Source organism: Cheilinus undulatus, linkage group 7 (genome assembly GCF_018320785.1).
Source record: "Cheilinus undulatus linkage group 7, ASM1832078v1, whole genome shotgun sequence".
Taxonomy (NCBI): domain Eukaryota; kingdom Metazoa; phylum Chordata; class Actinopteri; order Labriformes; family Labridae; genus Cheilinus; species Cheilinus undulatus.
Window position 1 is genome coordinate 11,841,095 of NC_054871.1, and position 18,391 is coordinate 11,859,485.

At 38.3% G+C, this 18,391-nt stretch overlaps 1 protein-coding gene across 1 annotated transcript in view; it reads right to left on the minus strand.

Moving 5' to 3' along the window:
- The window catches only part of znhit6 (zinc finger HIT-type containing 6), a 64,545-nt gene that overhangs the window by 39,400 nt on the left and 6,754 nt on the right, over positions 1–18,391 (minus strand). The window contains exons 4-5 of the mRNA XM_041790446.1: positions 18,147–18,232; positions 6,936–7,039 (exon numbers count right to left, since the gene is read on the minus strand). Of these exons, the coding sequence (XP_041646380.1) occupies positions 6,936–7,039; positions 18,147–18,232 (190 nt within the window). The remainder of the gene's footprint in view (positions 1–6,935; positions 7,040–18,146; positions 18,233–18,391) is intronic.

An 18,391-nucleotide genomic window follows, 5' to 3' on the forward strand; every position in this document is an offset into this window, starting at 1 on the left:
AAAAAGCACATGAGAATTTTTGTGCTAACACTTACCAATCATGCACAGTAATCAAAAAAATAATTTGAATTCCTAGATGTCATAATAGACACATGAATGCTTGGAATTCTCTTTAAATAAATAAATGACTGTTTTGCTATTCAAAAGGCTTTTGTTATGATGCTGTTCCAAGTTTTGCTGACTTGAAACAATCTTGCGAAGATGATAGACTAGCCAGATTTACCGTCTGCTTTCAGGCGGATCCATCTTGCGAAGCTCCTAGCTGAAACGATTGTTCCCACTTAGCCAATCCACATGATTTGAGGCAGCAGCTACGGGTGTGGTTCAATTGCACTGCAAGCCTATAAACAATGGCTGCCAGCAGCCGTTTTATCAGAACAACTTTCTTTACTACAAGAAGAGCGAAGAACTGCATTAAAAGTTTGTCTTGACAGGAAAGATGCTTTTGCTCTTCTCTTGCCTGGCTTTCCCAAGTTTAATTTGCCAAATGGCTCCACTGCAAGTGAAGGCAAGGAAGTTTACTCCCAGGGCAGTGGTTACCTACTACATCATGTGTTTTGTTGCTCTAATTGGCTCGTAATGAATGAAATTGACAAAATGTTTGTCCAATCTCTAGAGAGTCACCACTGTATCAGTTTAACCACCTGACACTGACATTGTCTTTCACGACGAGGAGGCACAAGTTACAAAAAGTTAAATAACTCTGAACCATAACTTGTAGCAACTGACGTTTGTCCCTCTGAAAGCCATCTATTTTGCTGTTCTAATGACACTATCCACACCTTCATAGCCCTTGCAGTGGCTTTTCTAGTGAGTCTGGAACTTGGGTGACGGCAGGCTGTTCTGTTATCCCGTCATACTTTGTCGACCTACACGTCATCCTAGAGGAAAAGGCCAGAACAGTTCATAATGGAGGGAAAGAAGGAAAGAGAGCCTGTGATCTGGCCCTTTGTGTCACTGCAGACAGGAGTTGTTCTTGGAGTTGTGTAGTATGTGCCCACAGCAAAATGCTTTCCTGCAAGTAGCTGCTGCCTCAGCCATGCTTCACTCCTCCGTATGAAACAAAAACTGCATATCCAAGTCAAGACAAAAGAATGGTATATATGAGCCAAGAGAAGGATTACACATTCATTTTACATTCTGACTTTTCTGTGATTTTCTTTGCATGTTTGCATTTTGGGAAAAGTCAGGGAACAGGAAGTCAACAAAAAATACATTAATTAAGAGAATGTGCAATACATTCAAGTCTTGCTCACACTGTACTCCTAAATGGGCTAAAAAATCTTTAATATTTCCTTTCAACATAGCAACAATCTGCCCTTGAAATTAGAATATGTAGAAGATCATGCATGATATTCACTTGACCCTCTATCCCTAGCTTTGAACAGATTTATAGAACTGTTTACATGTCACTGAGTTATCTCTTTAGCTCCAAAAGAAGGAGAATCAGCCAACCAGCTCAGGTCAAGCAGGCTAAAGGTTGCCATCCAAGTGGAGGGGAGTGTTTTCAAGTGTAATTAGTTGTGGGTTGAAGTAATCATTAGGAGGCAATAACATGCCATTTAGTTCCTTTCCATCAGCCAAAAAGGATGACCACATGTCTGCCTCTGTTCACACCATAACAGAGCAGCAAACAGCAAGCAAGAAACACTTTTATGGATTGAGCAGCTGCAGAAAAATCATGTAAATGACGCCAATGTGTATCTCTTGGGTTTATGTGGCTTTAGTAGCAGCTGAATCTGCAGCTGATTGCAGCACTAATTGGTTTAATAGCCAAAAAGCTATGCATTTAGATAACCTCAGACAAACCGAATGAAGGTTTGAAGAGATAAAGTGTCTGAAACAGTCATTTCTACTAGATTATTGGCTCCAGGAGTAATTTTGTGGATGATTACCATTAAACTTAATTCATAAAAATGCTATTTTTCTTTAATTTCGAACACGTTTCTCATTAATCTTCAACACCTGTCAATATCAAGGGGCAAATCAGGTGTCCTCTGTCTGAGACAGCTGGGTTTTTGAGGCTGGCACTAATCAACAGCTGCTCATAAAACCAGTGATGTTGAGTTATTATACAATTATATCCAGTTATTTTCACAGCAAACTGACTCTGTAATGTGTTGTCGAGTCCCTTAAATCTGACTAAAAGGAAAATGCCCTGCAACGCCAGGCTGAGCAAGTAGAAAACCCAACTACTCCCAACGTTCAGCCAAATGCCAGCTGGTATACACTTTTCCTGCCAGAGCTGAGCTGAGACAGACTAATTTTTTGTCTTTTTACTGTTTGTGCCTTGTTTTTGAATTACCCATGGCTGCAGTAGGTGGAAAGGCCTTTCAGTGGGTTCAAACATTTAATTAAAGAGACACATGCTCTCAAAGTAAAACCTAAACACACACGCTCACTGCATCGCCAGGCATGAAAGCCCTGTAGTCAGCTGTTTGCCAGTAATGATCCTTCTCTGGCAGCGTGAGTGCGTAGCATGAATATGTCGCTAACCAGCTGCAGTCGCACTGCTCACACATCTGCTTTTTATATTATGTACTTGGTACATTCTGTTGCACATTCTCTCTCTATCCCTCCCAATTTATTGTACACCTTTCATCCCATCCCTTGTGTCCGCTGTCTGTGAATGGGACACTATTGTGGTTATTTGGAAGTCTTTCTGATGAGACATAGAGAGAGAAGCCAGACTAAACAAAGAAATAAAGCGGTGCAGCAGGCCAAAGATCCCTCAATTGACGATACAGCGGCAGAACGATTCTTGAGCACTTGTGGAGCTAATTTTCCAGGTGTTTAAGCTTGATAACAAAAACTCCAGCTCAAAAACATTCTGTCAATATCTGACAAGTGCTTCGTTGGGAAAGAGGCGCATGAGGTTGAAGCATGGTCAGTGAGCGCTACTGCAACCTGATATAATGTTGCTTTTTTCTCAGAGGTGTACATTCAAATCGCTGCTTGCTCAACACCAGAAAACGCACATGACAAAGCAGTGGACTTTAGGGATGGAAAAGAGGGTGGTGAAAAGGAAAGTAACAACATAAAACCAGCTGGAGGGACTGACAAAGGATTCTTTTAGCGGCAATCCTGATTGGCACCCAATGCCGTCTCTGGGCAGTTCAGACTCGTAAAAACTTTAATATGCAGTTCAATAACTATTTTCCCCTCTTTGCCTCCTCTATTCTTCCACAGAGGGATTACAGAGGCAGGGATCAGACGAAAAAGAAATGGGAAAATGAGTGGCAGAGGGTTGTCCAAGAGGGAGAAAAGACAGCAGACATGACAAGACCACCAGTAGAACTGAGCAAATTGGAAAATTGCCCATGTGAAAGAATTACTTACTTCTTCAGGGTTCAAATTCCTTTAAGTCTGCAGAGTTTATTACACTAAAATGATTTCTCCCAAATTAATTTAACTGCCGACAGCAAAGACTTAATAACAGTGCCCATACATTGTTGGTTTATGTATGACAAGTGAAATTTTAAAGATAAAAGTTTAATTAAATGGCCTTTTCAACTCTCTTTGTTGAGTGTAACAGTATTTATATTTGGGGTCATGGTTCAGTACTTGTAGCCACATGATGAATGCGTCTGAATGTAGAAGAAAAGGCAATCATGCATGGATGTATTTGCCATCCAATCCAGGCAGCAGTAACTCTAAAAACGGTTTGCTCGCAGGTATAAAAAGCAACAAAGGAGGAAGATTCATTAGCAAAAGTAGAATGCTTTTTATTTCTCCTCAACGTCTCCGTACTGTTCTCCACAGATGCCAAAGCAGAAAGTGTCAAAGACATTACCACTACTGATACATTTTAAAGGCTACATGCAGACATGCAGAAGACAAGGACATCAGCCACAAGTGTTTATTTACAGTGCTGTGAAAAAAATCAACTTGGCTCTATGTGAAAAAGTAAGTGCCCCCCAAACCTAACAACTATTTGTGCCATCGTTGGCAGCAACAACCACAAGCAAGCGTTTGCTATAACTGGCAATGAGTCTTTCACATTGCTGTGGATGAATTTTGTCCCACTCTTCTTTGCAGTCACTTTGCAGTTCAGCCACACTGGAGGGTTTGCATGAATGTCTTGTTAAAGGTCATGCCACAGCGTCTCAACTGGATTTAAGCTCAGACTCTGGCTAGGCCAGACTACATTGACTGTTGGTTTTATGTTCTTTTTATGAAATGCTGTTAGTTTTATTCCAGATGCACACCTTCCAAAACATTCAACTTTCATTTCATCAGTCCACTAAATATTTCTCCTAGAGTCTTGGGGATCACCAAGATGTTTTGTGGCAAATGTGAGACAAGCCTTTGTGTTCTTTTCAGTCAGAGTGGTTCTGGTCTTGGATCTCTCCCATGGATGCCATTTTGGCCAGTCTCTTTCTTGTTACTGAATCATGAACACTGACCTTAACTGAGTCAAGAGAGGCCTGCAAGTCGTTAGATGTTGTTCTGGGTTCTTTTGGGACCTCCTGGATGATTTGTTGATGTACTCTGGTAGGCCAGCCACTCCTGGGAAGATTAACCCTTGTTCCAAGTTTTCTCTGTTTGTGGATAATGGCTCTTACCATGATTAGCTGGAGACCCAAAGCCTTGGAAATGGCTTTGTTACCCTTTCCAGACTTATCAATGCGAATGACTTCATAATTTGTTCTTGGATTTTTTTTTAGATGGTGGCATGGCCTGTTGCTTTTTGAGATCTTTCAGTCTACTTCACTTTGTCAGACAGGTTCTATTCAAAGGGATTCTTGATTCAGCAGGTCTGTCAGTAATTAGGCCTGAGTGTGGCTAGTAAAACTGAACCCAGCTTTCCAAAAATGTGGTTAATCACAGTTAATCCATGATTTAATGGGGGGAATTTCCTTGCATTATGAGAATCAGGCTTTCAAGAATTTAATATTTTGTGCACAATTCCTGCAATCTCGTGCCAAAATTTAGGCCTGGTTCCTTTAACAGATTGGCCAGTTGCACTCGCTTATGATGCTGAATCAAAGCATCTCAGGTCCACTCAGTTTTTTCTCTTTAAGTCAGTAGGAACAAGCAGAAAACTGGGACTCAATTTATGATCTATTACAAAATCACTCTGTTGTTAGGTGATTTTTATTTACACATCCAGTGGCCTACAGGTTAAACAAATTCCCCTGACACTAGCATTGGGTTTTAATACTTTCATATCCTCCCCAAATTTTTCTGGGGTTATACGGTCTAACCTTGTTGCCTTTTTCTCCTACAAAATAAAAGCTAAAACCTAATGATGTTAGATGTATTGATGTTTAAGTTCATTTCTAATAAGGTCAAATCTCAATACAAAGTCATGAATGAAAAGCAGGTGTGGTTTATGTATCACTGAAGCAGCCTTTGTTGAACTACTTTATCTTGCAGCAGCTTAAATTTTGTTCCTTTAAATTGGGTTACATATTAATGACAAAGATGCATCTGGCCAAGAATAGTTTATCTGCAGCATTAGACAAAATGTCATTGATCTTTTGAAAGAAGTCTACAAATACGCACATGTGTGTGGTTTGAAGATGCAGCTGTATTAAAACTGAACACATCTGACATGATCTCCTCCTCGACTGTTGTGAAATACAAAATAAAACTCACAGACATCATCATGGCTGAGTCTCTGCTGAGGAAATCACTGGTCAGTGTGATAATGTCAGTAACACCTCTAGTTCCTCAGCTGAAGTTTGATGACAAGTTTAAAGGTTTGGCTCCATTCCTGCTGCGTTCAGTCAGAGGGCTGCCATCAGATAACCTTAAGAGAGCCAGTGCTGGATACAGCTGCTGTTAGGGCTTAACAAGAGTGCCATCCTGTGGTTAAGTAAAACATCACTAATCAGAGGCTCACTTTGCTGCAGACTTAGCAAGGGTTTCTTCAGCAGTAAGCTGTGAAGTGCTGGATCTGAGTGTAACTGAGCATATCATAAACAGTCTCAGAGTGTTTGGGTATGACTTAAAGCAGCGCTGCACTGATGGAAACACAAACACCCTGAAAGGATGGATAACTTTTACATGGGTTCGTGCTACAGACAGTACGATGACAAGCTGACATAAAAAGTCAAAAAATTTTGTTAAAACCCATTAAAACTAGACTTTTAGTCTAGAAATTTCAAAGTTGGCTACTGGGAACTGGCTACTCAATTATGGCAAAAATCATCATGATCATTTTTATTACCTCACCAAGGAGGTTATGTGATCAACAGGGTTTGTTACTTAGTTAGCAACATAAAAAGTTCTGGACAGATTTTGATTAAATTTTCAGGAAATGTCACAAATAGCATAAGGAAGAACTGATTAGATTTTGGGAGTGATCCAGATCACCGTCTGGATTCAGGAAATTTTTTTAAAGGATTCTTTACTATTGGGAGATAGGGCTAACAGTGGAGGTCTGTGCTCTCCGAGTGCCTTTCTAGTTTTTACATAAAACCAGCTTATTGCTTGCTTGCTTACTTTTTAGCATTGTAAACATGAGGGAAGTTCATAGATGGCAGGGAGCATATCACTATCTGCTACCGCAGAGTCAGACATGCTCCTGTCAATAAATCGTTTCTCCAGTTGTACTGGTAAACTGGAACAAGAACAAGGATGGTAGTCCAGTTAGAACCATAGCTCAACTTTAACATGCATATGAAGATACCAAAGTGTGTTTGAATTCTGTGTATGTTGGTTTGCCTTGGAGTATGACTGCAAAGACATTGTGATTTTTTTTTTTTTTTGGACGTTTTCAAATTATTTAAGATATCCATGTAACTTTTAATTGTACAGCATAATTCTTAACAGTCTGAACAAAGTGATGAAATTATGATGCTTAAATTCTTCAACAAATTTTCCTTAACTGTTTCACTCTCTCTCTGTAACATGTTATTTCTCATCTTAAAGCAAAGCACTCTTAAAATCTAAGTACCTTATCAGGATATAAGTTAATACATTCTTACTTGGCCAGGTAGAAGGTGGAGTTTTCTCTGCTCTTAGTAAAGTTAACAGGGAGGAACCTCAGCGTGATGTTGATCTTTCTGGCGTTAGCTGAGAGTCTCTTTGCCTGGGGACAAAAAACAGAAATGAAAAGACAATATATAATTAGACCTGAAATAAAGGCAGTGTTTCCCACAGATAGACAACACTTCAGTGGGCTACCCAGGTATGTTTACAGGCACCAAAGTAAACCATTTTATCTTTTAAAATGCACCAAAGTCTCACGTTACTAATTCATCTTAACACTGTAATTTCAAAATTGTTCTGCAACTTCTTGCTGCTGTTATTATTCTATGCTTGTTTCAAAATATGAGTGATGTTATTTGAGTTTCTTTATAAAGCATACTGTTTAAAATAGCAGAAACAATTAAAAAAATTAAACATACAGGGTGGACATTACTAAGGATGCACGCAGTGGACTTTTGCTGCAATCTGATATGCCAATAGTTATAAATTAATTTTAGCAATTGTGAAATTGATACCAATCAGGGCTTGAAATTAACTTTTTTGCTCACCAGCCAGGGTGGCTAGTGGTTTTGCAAACTTACTAGCCACGCAGTATTTACACTCGCCACAATTTTGCTGTTTGGAAACTACATGCTACATGACAAATTTGTTACGTATGGTATGACATGACACACATGCTTTATTATCCCTCATCAATACGACCAATATCAGCTCACTTCTTAATAAAGCACTTCTCCCTGTACATACGAAACAGCACACTACAGAGATCAGTCAGTGACACTAAGAGTTTTTTTCTTCTATGGATATGAAGTTTATCCTTAAATTAAATTACTGACAGTTTATTTGGAAAAAGCTACAGCAGATTACAAGAAAATCTCTAATTTCACTCTGACAAATCTCCACCAGATTCTCCTTTAAACTTTATGGTGGAAATGTCTTTATATGTGTGAAATAAAAAATGAGTCTAAATTATCTGTTAAAATAAAAGATGACTTATATTCAGTGCATGAAGCTCATATTAATAAAACATTAAACAACTGTTCCATCCGTCGTTTTTGACTGTTTGGCAGTTTAAATGTCAAGCCTTGATAACAATATTTAAATGGTTTCATGACAAAATACAGCTGATGTGTAATCAGCTGAGTGATAGAAAATTAGACTAGACATAGTTTACATTTTAAGGCATTTAATAGCATAAACTGTTAATTTATGTACACTAGACCGACTCTTTTACAGTTTTATCTCGACCTTCATTCAACATCTATGCATTTGTTTCACAGGGAATGACAGTGGACAGGGATAAATACCAGTGGTGTTAAAAATAATCATTTCCACAATGCATGGTGGTGCCAACATGGATGATTCTGCATCGATGAAGAGGCAGAGCATGATCAATGCAGACGCTGCTTGTGAATGGTGAGGAATCATGAACTCAAACAGAGGGTCTCATTATCATAATCAAGATGAACTGTGAGACCAGTCAGGATGCACAGCTCTGATAAATATGTATAACAAATATTTTAGAGGAAGTTGCACTCTGCACCTGGTTTACTGGAGGGATAACCACAGAGAACTACTATCTCTAGCCATGTGATTTATTGCAAAACAAGTAAATATTGGAGGACTTCTCTTTCAAAACCAAAAAATGGAAAGAGACCCAGTTTTTATGTTGAGTAGATAACCATAAAAATATTACAGATTAGGAATGGGTGATATCTTATCGTTTGCGATATACCGTGAAAAAACACTTCCATGATGAGAAAACAGCATTCAACGATAATAACTATAAACCATGGTTGTTGACGTATGTGTCTGCAACCATCGCACACGTCATCAACTGTGACACACACGTAACCCACATGCAGAAGCAGAACAAACACGGTGGATGGCGGAGGTGAAACGGAGGATAGTTTTTTGTTGAACAAGGAGCTACCTCCATTATCTGGAAATGGTTTGGTTACGGGAAATCAGAAGTGGAGCAGACAATGGTAATTTGCACAGTGTGCTTTATTTTACAATTCCCTACTCCTCTGTTTCACAGCCACACAAATTACACATGGCCCCACCGTTTATACGAGGAAATAACAGAGCGCGTCGTCTAATATTTAGAAATATATGAGTAATAAACTTGCATCTCATGTAGATTTTCTATAAAGTTAGCATAATATAACATTTACAACAACATACAATGTACATAATATGATAGATAACATGACGCATGTTTCTTTTTATCAGCGCTGTGGGTTCTCTCTTTTAAGTGTATAGGTGTCTAACTATAATACACACCATACAGACAGCAGACAGACAGACAGAAGTGTATGGTGGAGGGACAGATAAACATTAAAGCGCCACACTGCATGCCCTTTATCTGAAAATGTGACTATTACTACTACCACATTATAAGCTTCAGTGTAATTATACATCATGGACTTAATCAAATTTAATTTAAAATAATGTATCAAATGTACTTATTTTTATTTTCATTACTTTAAAAACAAAAGTTTCAACTTGGACTTGCAGTAAGCGACTTATCTCTGTAAAAACAAACATGGTGGAGCCTGGCAGCTCTGCTCCACTGAAGGAACCTCATGACTTAAAAGAGGATATCAGACTGCATGTTAGATTTAAACACTACAAAGACAGACAAAAACTGGAAAAAAAGACACTATGTCCAGGATGGGCCACATGGAGGTAAAATAGTGATGTAAATACTTCTAGTTTAAGTCCATTTTTAATGCAAACCCTGATATTTTTAATAATGTGCCAAGTTCGAATATTCTTTGTACTATTTCCCACTAAACTTCTTTTTGAATGAAGAAATTTAGGTTGTTTTACTAAAATATCCCAACATGAATCAATACTGAATTGAATCAAACTGAATCAAAAACTCAATCGAATTGGGGCCTACCAAATTCACTAGTAACTGAATTGATTCAGGCAATCAGTGGCAATACCCAGCACTAATTTACATGTAGTTGGTGTAGTCAAGCAGCCCATTTGATACATTTTACCTAGCCAAAAAGGCTGTGGTGTATGGTGCTATTTTTTATCGTGATTTATCATTATCACAATAAATACAGCAAAATATCGTGATAAATTTTTTAGTCCATATTGCCCATCCCTACTACAGATGTGACTAAATCTCATCCAGTTTTTCCTGAGATACCACATTCTCTAGGACGGGACAGACATGAAATCACAGGGATCTTGACGTCTGACATTTGGTCAATGTCTGTTTGATTCATCCAAGAGTCAGAGTGGACAAAAACACTACAGGAATTCCTTCCAAACTTTCAAGAGATATTGGCTTCCAAATCCTGGGGTGGTGAGACAGAAACAATCCAAAAAAGCTGGTGCAGAGGCATGAAAACTAATGCACTGATTGCAACCTAACTGCAGCTTTATACAGGAGACGGTCATGACCACAGTATATTCTGAATAAGGTAGAGTCACTGAAAAAGACTGGTTTTGTAACTTCATGAAGGCCAAAACTTATTAAAATTCACAGAAAGAACAATTCATCAGCCAGCAGACCTTTAATAATCAGGATGTTACAGAAAGCGTCTAATTTTAGCCTGCACTGATTTATTTGGACCACAGACCGGTTGGCATTTGAGTTGAGTGGAAAAGTCGGCAGGGGGGACATCTTCTCTTCGAATTAAAAGGTCTGAATACCAAACATCTGTTCTGCATCAATAAATCTGCTGTGGAGAGTCATTAAGGATCAAACCAGAAGATGACCTGAACTTCTCCTTACTGGACACATCGGAGTTTGAAAGGACGAGCATTTCCTTTCTGGCATTTGTGAAGCTCCTTCAGGGCTTTGGACTGGCAGGCAGTGAGCGATACTAAAATAGATTTATTAAAAGACAAGGCTACATGAGGCTAATAGCCGGCTCCTGCATTTGCAACGTTCTGGTGGGAACCCAAACCCCAGAGCTTGTGAGCCAAGCCTTTATCTCTCGCTGAGAATAGGCCTCATTATTTTGATTGATCTGTGACCGCTGAAGCATTCGCTGCCTCTGAGAATCCCATAAAAGACCGAGCATCAGTCCAAGTAATCACATATCATCAGAAGTTGTGTTTTCTTGTAGTGAGAGGACAGGTGAATGCTGGCAGGGAGGCTGAATCTTACATAAATGAAGGTCTGCGGTTTGGAGGAACAGCAGAGAGCATTACATAACTAAACCCGCAAATTATACAAGAGAAGAAGTAGAAGAGAAAAACATTAGGATGACACTGGTTTAAGGCTGGACTAAAGGAAAGATGGATTTTTAGAGTTAAAGGTTTCAAAGTTGGAGTTCTGCACAAATTGCATTCCAGTCAATGCAAAATAACAAGCCAACAGTGATGTATTTTGATTTAAAGAAAAGCACCAAGAGTCTGAGCCATCAAAAGCATGATTAATATAAGTGAAACACTTCAGTTAAAAAAACAAACAAAAAATAAAACAATATCCAATTAAGGCGAATAAATTAAAAACTGAAATGCCTGGTTGTGTAATTAAGCCTTTCTTGTTGCAAAAATTGCAGCTTTAATGATCATGAATCAAAACACAGGCACTTATTTCTCTTATATTTTCTAGCTGTTTATAAAAAGCTGCTGAACTTATGTAAACCTGAACATTTAATTTCCTTAAAGAGTGGCAGTTTTATGTCCAGGCTTGATTTATCAACTACACAAAGGGGGTTTTTTGGCCAGAGTTAAACATTAAAATAATAGTAATGATAATATTCTTTTAACTCTACTATGACTCATGTATTAAAGATGTTTATCAAATTTATTACGACTCCAAAATACTAAAATTCTGTGAATTATCTTCAGATAATTGCAGCATTGATCCTGGTGTAGATACTGCAAAAACTTTCAGTTTAATTCAAGAAAAAAAAAAAAAAAAAAAAACTCTCTCAATATAAACCACATTCAATGAAAAGCCTGAAAAAGAATTGTATTTTAAGATATTACTAGCAAAAAATAAGGCCTAAATTGCTTGCAATAAGTGAAAAATAGCTTCAGTTATAGCAAACAAAATTTACCAGTTAAGTTTCCAAAAATGACCTCTCTGCAAGTAGACTCTGACAGCTGCACTGGCAAATATGTTTATTATTTTAAAACAATCCAGCTTTATTTTTGCTCATTATATCTTGAAATAAGAGGTTAGTGCTTTTCAATTCAATGTGGCTTATATAAAAGCATTTTTTTTTACAAGAAATTAGACTAATGCACTTGATGTGAGTTTTTGCGGTGGCAGAACTTTCTTAGGAAATTTTAATGAAGAATCATGGGTAATTGCTATATTAAGTCTGACGAGTTATTCAGAATAGGGCAGTTTGGGGCCTGAAATTTGCATTTGACCAAGTTAGAAACACATTCTGGGCCATTCAAAGCTGCTGGGATCAAACTCCTCAAAGGACTGATTAAAGGGGAACAAAATTTCACAATTGTTATGATAAGAGCTTAAAAAAAGCAATATTACTTAAAATAATATAATAACTTTATTTGTATAGCACATTTAACAACAGATGTTTGAAAGTGCTTTGACAATAAGCAGAAAAACAATTAAAACAAAACATCATAACACCAGCAAAGAACATAACAACAAGACAAAAATAAAAATAAAACCCAGAAGAACCTAAATGAATCCAGGCAACACAGGAACCTAAATACATAAAAAGAGACCTAAGGACCAGAATTGTAAGAGCACTGGTTCCAAACCTGTGATCCAGGACCCCCTTGGGGGGGGGGGTGTGCCTGAGATTTCAGGGGAGGCACAAGGCTCTATCTGCTTTGAGGTTGCCAAAATTAGATCCGCTCGTACTAATTATAATTGGGATAAAACACAGCTGAACAGTTCATGCAAAGGCCTCTTGATAAGGAAACCTCTGTGTGGGACTATTTTTATATGGATTTGAACAATGAAAATGTTCATTTTTGACATCCTTGTATCACCTTTTGTTTGTGTGGGTCCTCAGCTCCTCTGCAATACAAGTCAAGGGGGCTCACAGGAAAAAAGATCGGGAACCACTGTTTTACAGGAGCCCACTGTACCATAATATTCCTTAAAAACCTTATCAATATTTTTGTTTGTTTTATTGAGAAAATGACTTGAAACATTGTGCTTCAAAAGAAGAAGGGGAGGACCTGGGGAATATGCATATCTGAACATCCCTGTATTTGTGTACAGTGATGTTTATTCATTTCATAGATCTCATTTTTTATTTTATCAAGTAAAAATAAGGAAAAAAATGACTTAACCATGTTGAAGGAATAACCACACTCCTTGTTGTTTACTCGAGAACTGAAACGGATAAAGCAAAGCAGATTCAGATTATACCTGCAACAAGGGCTGGGAAACATATCGTTAAGATTTAGGCCTATCCATAAATGAGATAAAGGGGAGGACACGTTTATTTTGATATACTTGATCTTGATGTCTGCCCAGAAAAAAAAAATGAAGGGTTTTAGGCACTAAAATGTTGGACAACTAAATATTGCCTATTCTTTTGTTGTAATTGAGATAGTATTTATTTTTTGTTTGGGTGAAAATAATGACTGAAGTCTTGAAGTTGCTGTACTTTTTGATACCACCTGAACTACTGAATTTTAGAGATTTTACTACCTCAGTATACAAAAATGCCACCAATGTTTTTCTCCAATTTAGACAGTATGTGGAACTTTTTCTTTCTTTCTTTTTAGAGAAGAAGAAATGAAAAATTACCAAATGCTGGGTGTCTAGGACTTCTGTTTTTACTGTCATGGTATCAAATCAGTTTCAATGTTTAAAAATGTTGTTAATTTGGTAGACCCCAATTATCTAATAATTATATTATAATATGTTGTAATTACTTTCTCAAGAATAAGGTGGTAATTAGCTGGTAATAAGATGTATATATGGTAATACGTAGGAAGTATTTACCTAGTTATAATGCATCTATTATCAAGTAAATCCTAGAAATATTGTGGCTGTTCTCAGGTGAATAGGTGGCATTTTACCTTAAACCCTCTAACCCTAACCCTGATCCCTTAACCTAACCTTAACCCCCTTATCCTAACTCCTAAATTTACTTGAAAATTTTACAGGAAGGACTCACAAACAGGCTGACCGACTCACAATACACCAACAGCTTCTATCCTGTACTGAAGCACTCACTCTGCATCAGAGAACTGCCCCATATTATGAAGGCTAGGTTTAGGGTTAGGGTAAAATAACACCTAATTACCAGAGAACTACAACAATATTACAAGAAATTACTTGATAATGAATACATTATTATTAAGTAAACTATTCCTTAACATTACCATATTCTAACTTATCATGAGGTAATTACTACATTAAAACACTCAGAACTATAACATTACTAGTTTATAAGGGCCCAACACAATAAAGTGCTCCCAAGGTTATAATACAATCATATCAAAATATATAATTCTGGTACTGTGACAACCATTTGTTATTTCAGAAAAATCATTAAGGTTCAGTATTACAATTCTTCTAACAAATATTGAGATATTTTTTGCACCATCATAAAAAACCTTCTTACAGTCTCTTTCCATGCAGCCTTACTCACACCCATCGATATCATACTAAACCTCCTTACTGAATCTCTTTTTTCACCTCATCAGCTAGCAGCAGGTGTTTTGTTTCTGTTTCTTCTCTTTTTCAGATTCTTTTTAAAGTTTTATAAAATCTGTTATCTTTAGACGCTGTTGGATCCACATTTTATTGTAGCTAGAAAGGTGTTTTGTCTGCAGAGATATCAACATCAGTAGCATTAAATTTCAATTTTTCAGCGACCTGTTTGTAAGATAGTCTTAGCACTCAGGGGGAAAGCCTTGGCTGTGCGGGTTAAACCGTTATGAATCGTTTCTAAAGCCAACCCATGAGCGGTAGTTAAAACAATGAGGAGAGAACATCTGTTTTTAGTCCTTAAATACAAAAACATTCACACTAGATGTTATAAACACACGTCCAATATCATTCTAACATGACAAAACTATTTCTTTTCAACACTTTGTCTAATGACTTGGGAACAAAGTGTTCAGATATTCGTCATCCAGAAGCCTTCAAGGACGTAAAACCTTGGATTTGTATTCGCTACATGTTCTTGGATGAGATTTATGAACTGAAAAAGCTCCTGTAACTCTGAATAAACCATGATAAACTGCTTTTGGTAGTGATCTGAGACTTTTTACGATATTGACCACAATAACTGTTTTCTACATTATATTTTTAAGTCTACGGTGAGCCAGGTGGATTTCTGCTGCCTGAATTAATACTCACACAAACAAAAGGTCAACTTGATCCAACAAATAAGATTCAGCGAGATAGTCAGTTCCAGGAAGTAAAAGGATCCTCTGGAGTTTTCTCTTCTCTTTCTCTTTTCTTCAACCATTTGCAAAGCTTTGTTTTATTAATAGATCTTAAATAGTGCAGCATTTACTTCCATGTTTTTCTCTTATTTTCACTGCCTCTGCTGTTTTACTCCCAGGTGTTCATCAATGAGATTGAAACTTGTCAACAAAACTGGAGCTGCTTATAGAAAAACAACTCTATGGGCTAGTTGAGGTCAAAAAACTATTCATGTAAGGCTGGGTGTACACTGTAATAGTGCTGGGAAATTAATTCAGTTTAAATTTAAATCACAGCGATTATGAAAACAAGATAATTCTGACTAAACATTTGCTGTGCCACGTACCGTGTTGTGCTCACTGTCTGCAGGTGTTGTCATGTGGTTAATGTTTTAGTGTTTGCTGTGATATTTTGACCTTCAAACTATTTTTGTGTCTTTATAGCCATCACATAACATAACTTCACAAATTTGTTTCTTTTTTCAATCATTTATATTCAACTATTGTTTGTTGTCAAAGAGTCAAGAGTGTTCAGATTGAAAAATGCACATGATTCAAATGTTGTAGTTAATGAGTAATCATGTTTAATAATCGTGATCCCAGTACCAATAAAACCAATCATGGTGATTTTTGCCATAATTGAGTAGCCCTACACTGTACAGTTGAATAAAAGATGTGGTGGAAGGGCGCTGATGGCCTAGCAGTCAGGTTGCACCCCATGTATGCTGGTGACCGGGGTTCAAGTCCGACCTGTGGCTCCTTCCCTGCATGTCTCTCCTCCACTCTCTCATCCCTGTTTCTGACCCTTTCCACTGACCTCCACTGCCACAATGTCTATTTTTTCCATGTAATTCTATATCTAAAACAAGTGTGGACTTCTTTATTTTTAGGGTAACAGTCTGTCTTCCTCTCTGGCTTTGTTTGAACTCTCCACTAATGTCCCGTCTACAACACTAACTGATTGGCTCGATGTCACAATTACCAGGCAGTCAGCACTTAGGCCTGTGGGCCATTGACACATATGGCATCATTTCCATGTTTCCTGCTGCTGCTCTATGCAAACTTACGTCATCAGAGCTAGGGCAAACTAGGTAGGTTTTATTGCATGTTGTGCAAAATTTTTAATTAGGTTTATATGATAATGCAATTTTAATTCATTTGAATGAAGAACATTAAGTCTGACATAACAAATGCTTTTGTGTTCCAAATATCGGTTCATAAACACTATATTTCCAAAAGTATTCACTCACCCATCCAAATAATTGAAATCAGGTGTTCCAATCACTTCTGTGGCCACAGGTGTATAAAATCAATCACCTAGGCCTGCAGACTGTTTCTACAAACATTTGTGAAAGAATGGGTCGCTCTCAGGAGTTCAGTGAATTCCAGCGTGGTACTGTGATAGGATGCCACCTGTGCAACAAGCCCAGTCATGAAATTTCCTCTCTATATTCCACAGTCAACTGTCAGTGGTATTATAACAAACTAGAAGCGATTGGGAACGACAGCAACTCAGCCATGAAGTGGTAGGCCACGTAAAATGACGGAGCGGGGTCAGCAGATGCTGAGGCACATAGTGCACAGAGGTCACCAAATTTCTGCAGAGTTAAACGCTACAGACCTCCAAACTTCACGTGGCCTTCAGATTAGCTCAAGAACAGTGCGTAGAGAGCTTCATGGAATGGGTTTCCATGGCTGAGCAGCTGCATCCAAGCCATACATCACCAATTGCAATGCAAAGCGTCAGATGCAGTGGTGTAAAGCACGCCGTCACTGGACTCTAGAGCAGTGGAGACGCGTCCTCTGGAGTGAAAAGTGGCTTCTCCATCTGGCAATCTGATGGACGAGTCTGGGTTTGGCGATTGCCAGGAGAACGGTACTTGTCTGACTGCATTGTGCCAAGTGTAAAGTTTGGTGGAGGGGGGATTATGGTGTGGGATGTTTTTCAGGAGCTGGGCTTGGCCCCTTAGTTCTAGTGAAAGGAACTCTGAATGCTTCAGCACACCAAGAGATTTTGGACAATTCCATGCTCCCAACTTTATGGGAACAGTTTGGGGATGGCCCCTTCCTGTTCCGACATGATTGTGCACCAGTGCACAAAGCGAGGTCCATAAAGACATGGATGAGAGAGTTTGGTGTGGATGAACTTGACTGGCCTGCAGAGTCCTGACCTCAACCTGATAGAACACCTTTGGGATGAATTAGAGCGGAGACTGAGAGCCAGGCCTTCTAGTCCAACATCAGTGTGAGACCTCACAAATGCGCTTCTAGAAGAATGATCAAAATTCCCATAAATACACTCCTAAACCTTGAGGAAAGCCTTCCCAGAAGAGTTGAAGTTGTTATAGCTGCAAAGGGTGGACTGACGTCATATTAAACCCTATGGATTAAGTTCATATGTGAGCCAAGGCAGGGGAGCGAATACTTTTGGCAATATAGTGTTTGTATCAACCTTGAAAAACCAACATTGGTCAACCCTCATGTGTCTCATTCATATATTTGTGACTAGAGCAGAAGGGCATATCAAACAGGCCTGGCAGCTTAGTTGTGATGATGCCTTCAGACACAGTCTGCTAGTCTGCAGGAACACCAGGAAAAAATAACCTCAGTGAATCGGCTTGTGGCTGTGCCTTCACTTTGCAAGTGTGTGCAGTCGTTGTAACTGATGTATAAACCGTAGAAATTCAACCAGTCGGGAGCAGCAGATGAGAGGCAGTCATGAGACCTTATATGACACAGCAAATGATGTGCAAATGGGAAGAAATTGACACGACTTTGAAGTTAGTTGCAATGTGGGCCTGACAGGGCACACTGTATGGAAGGTTAAAGACAGCTGTGACTGTGAATCAAGGACTTACTTTAATAGTGGATCGAGGGGTCCGGACGAGGCTGTCTCTATTTGCACTGTCAGCAAATCTTCCTGTATCCTCCAGAAACCTGTAGTCTAAGAGAAAAGTACAGGTAAATAGAAGCAAAGACAAATAAGTAGATGTAAATTGAAATGATATATTTCACTCTCCTGTAAATAAATGTGTATCAGCTAGTTTTAGGAGCCCAAAGAAACATGCCTGCTGCCAACCATTACAAAAATGTCCATAACAAA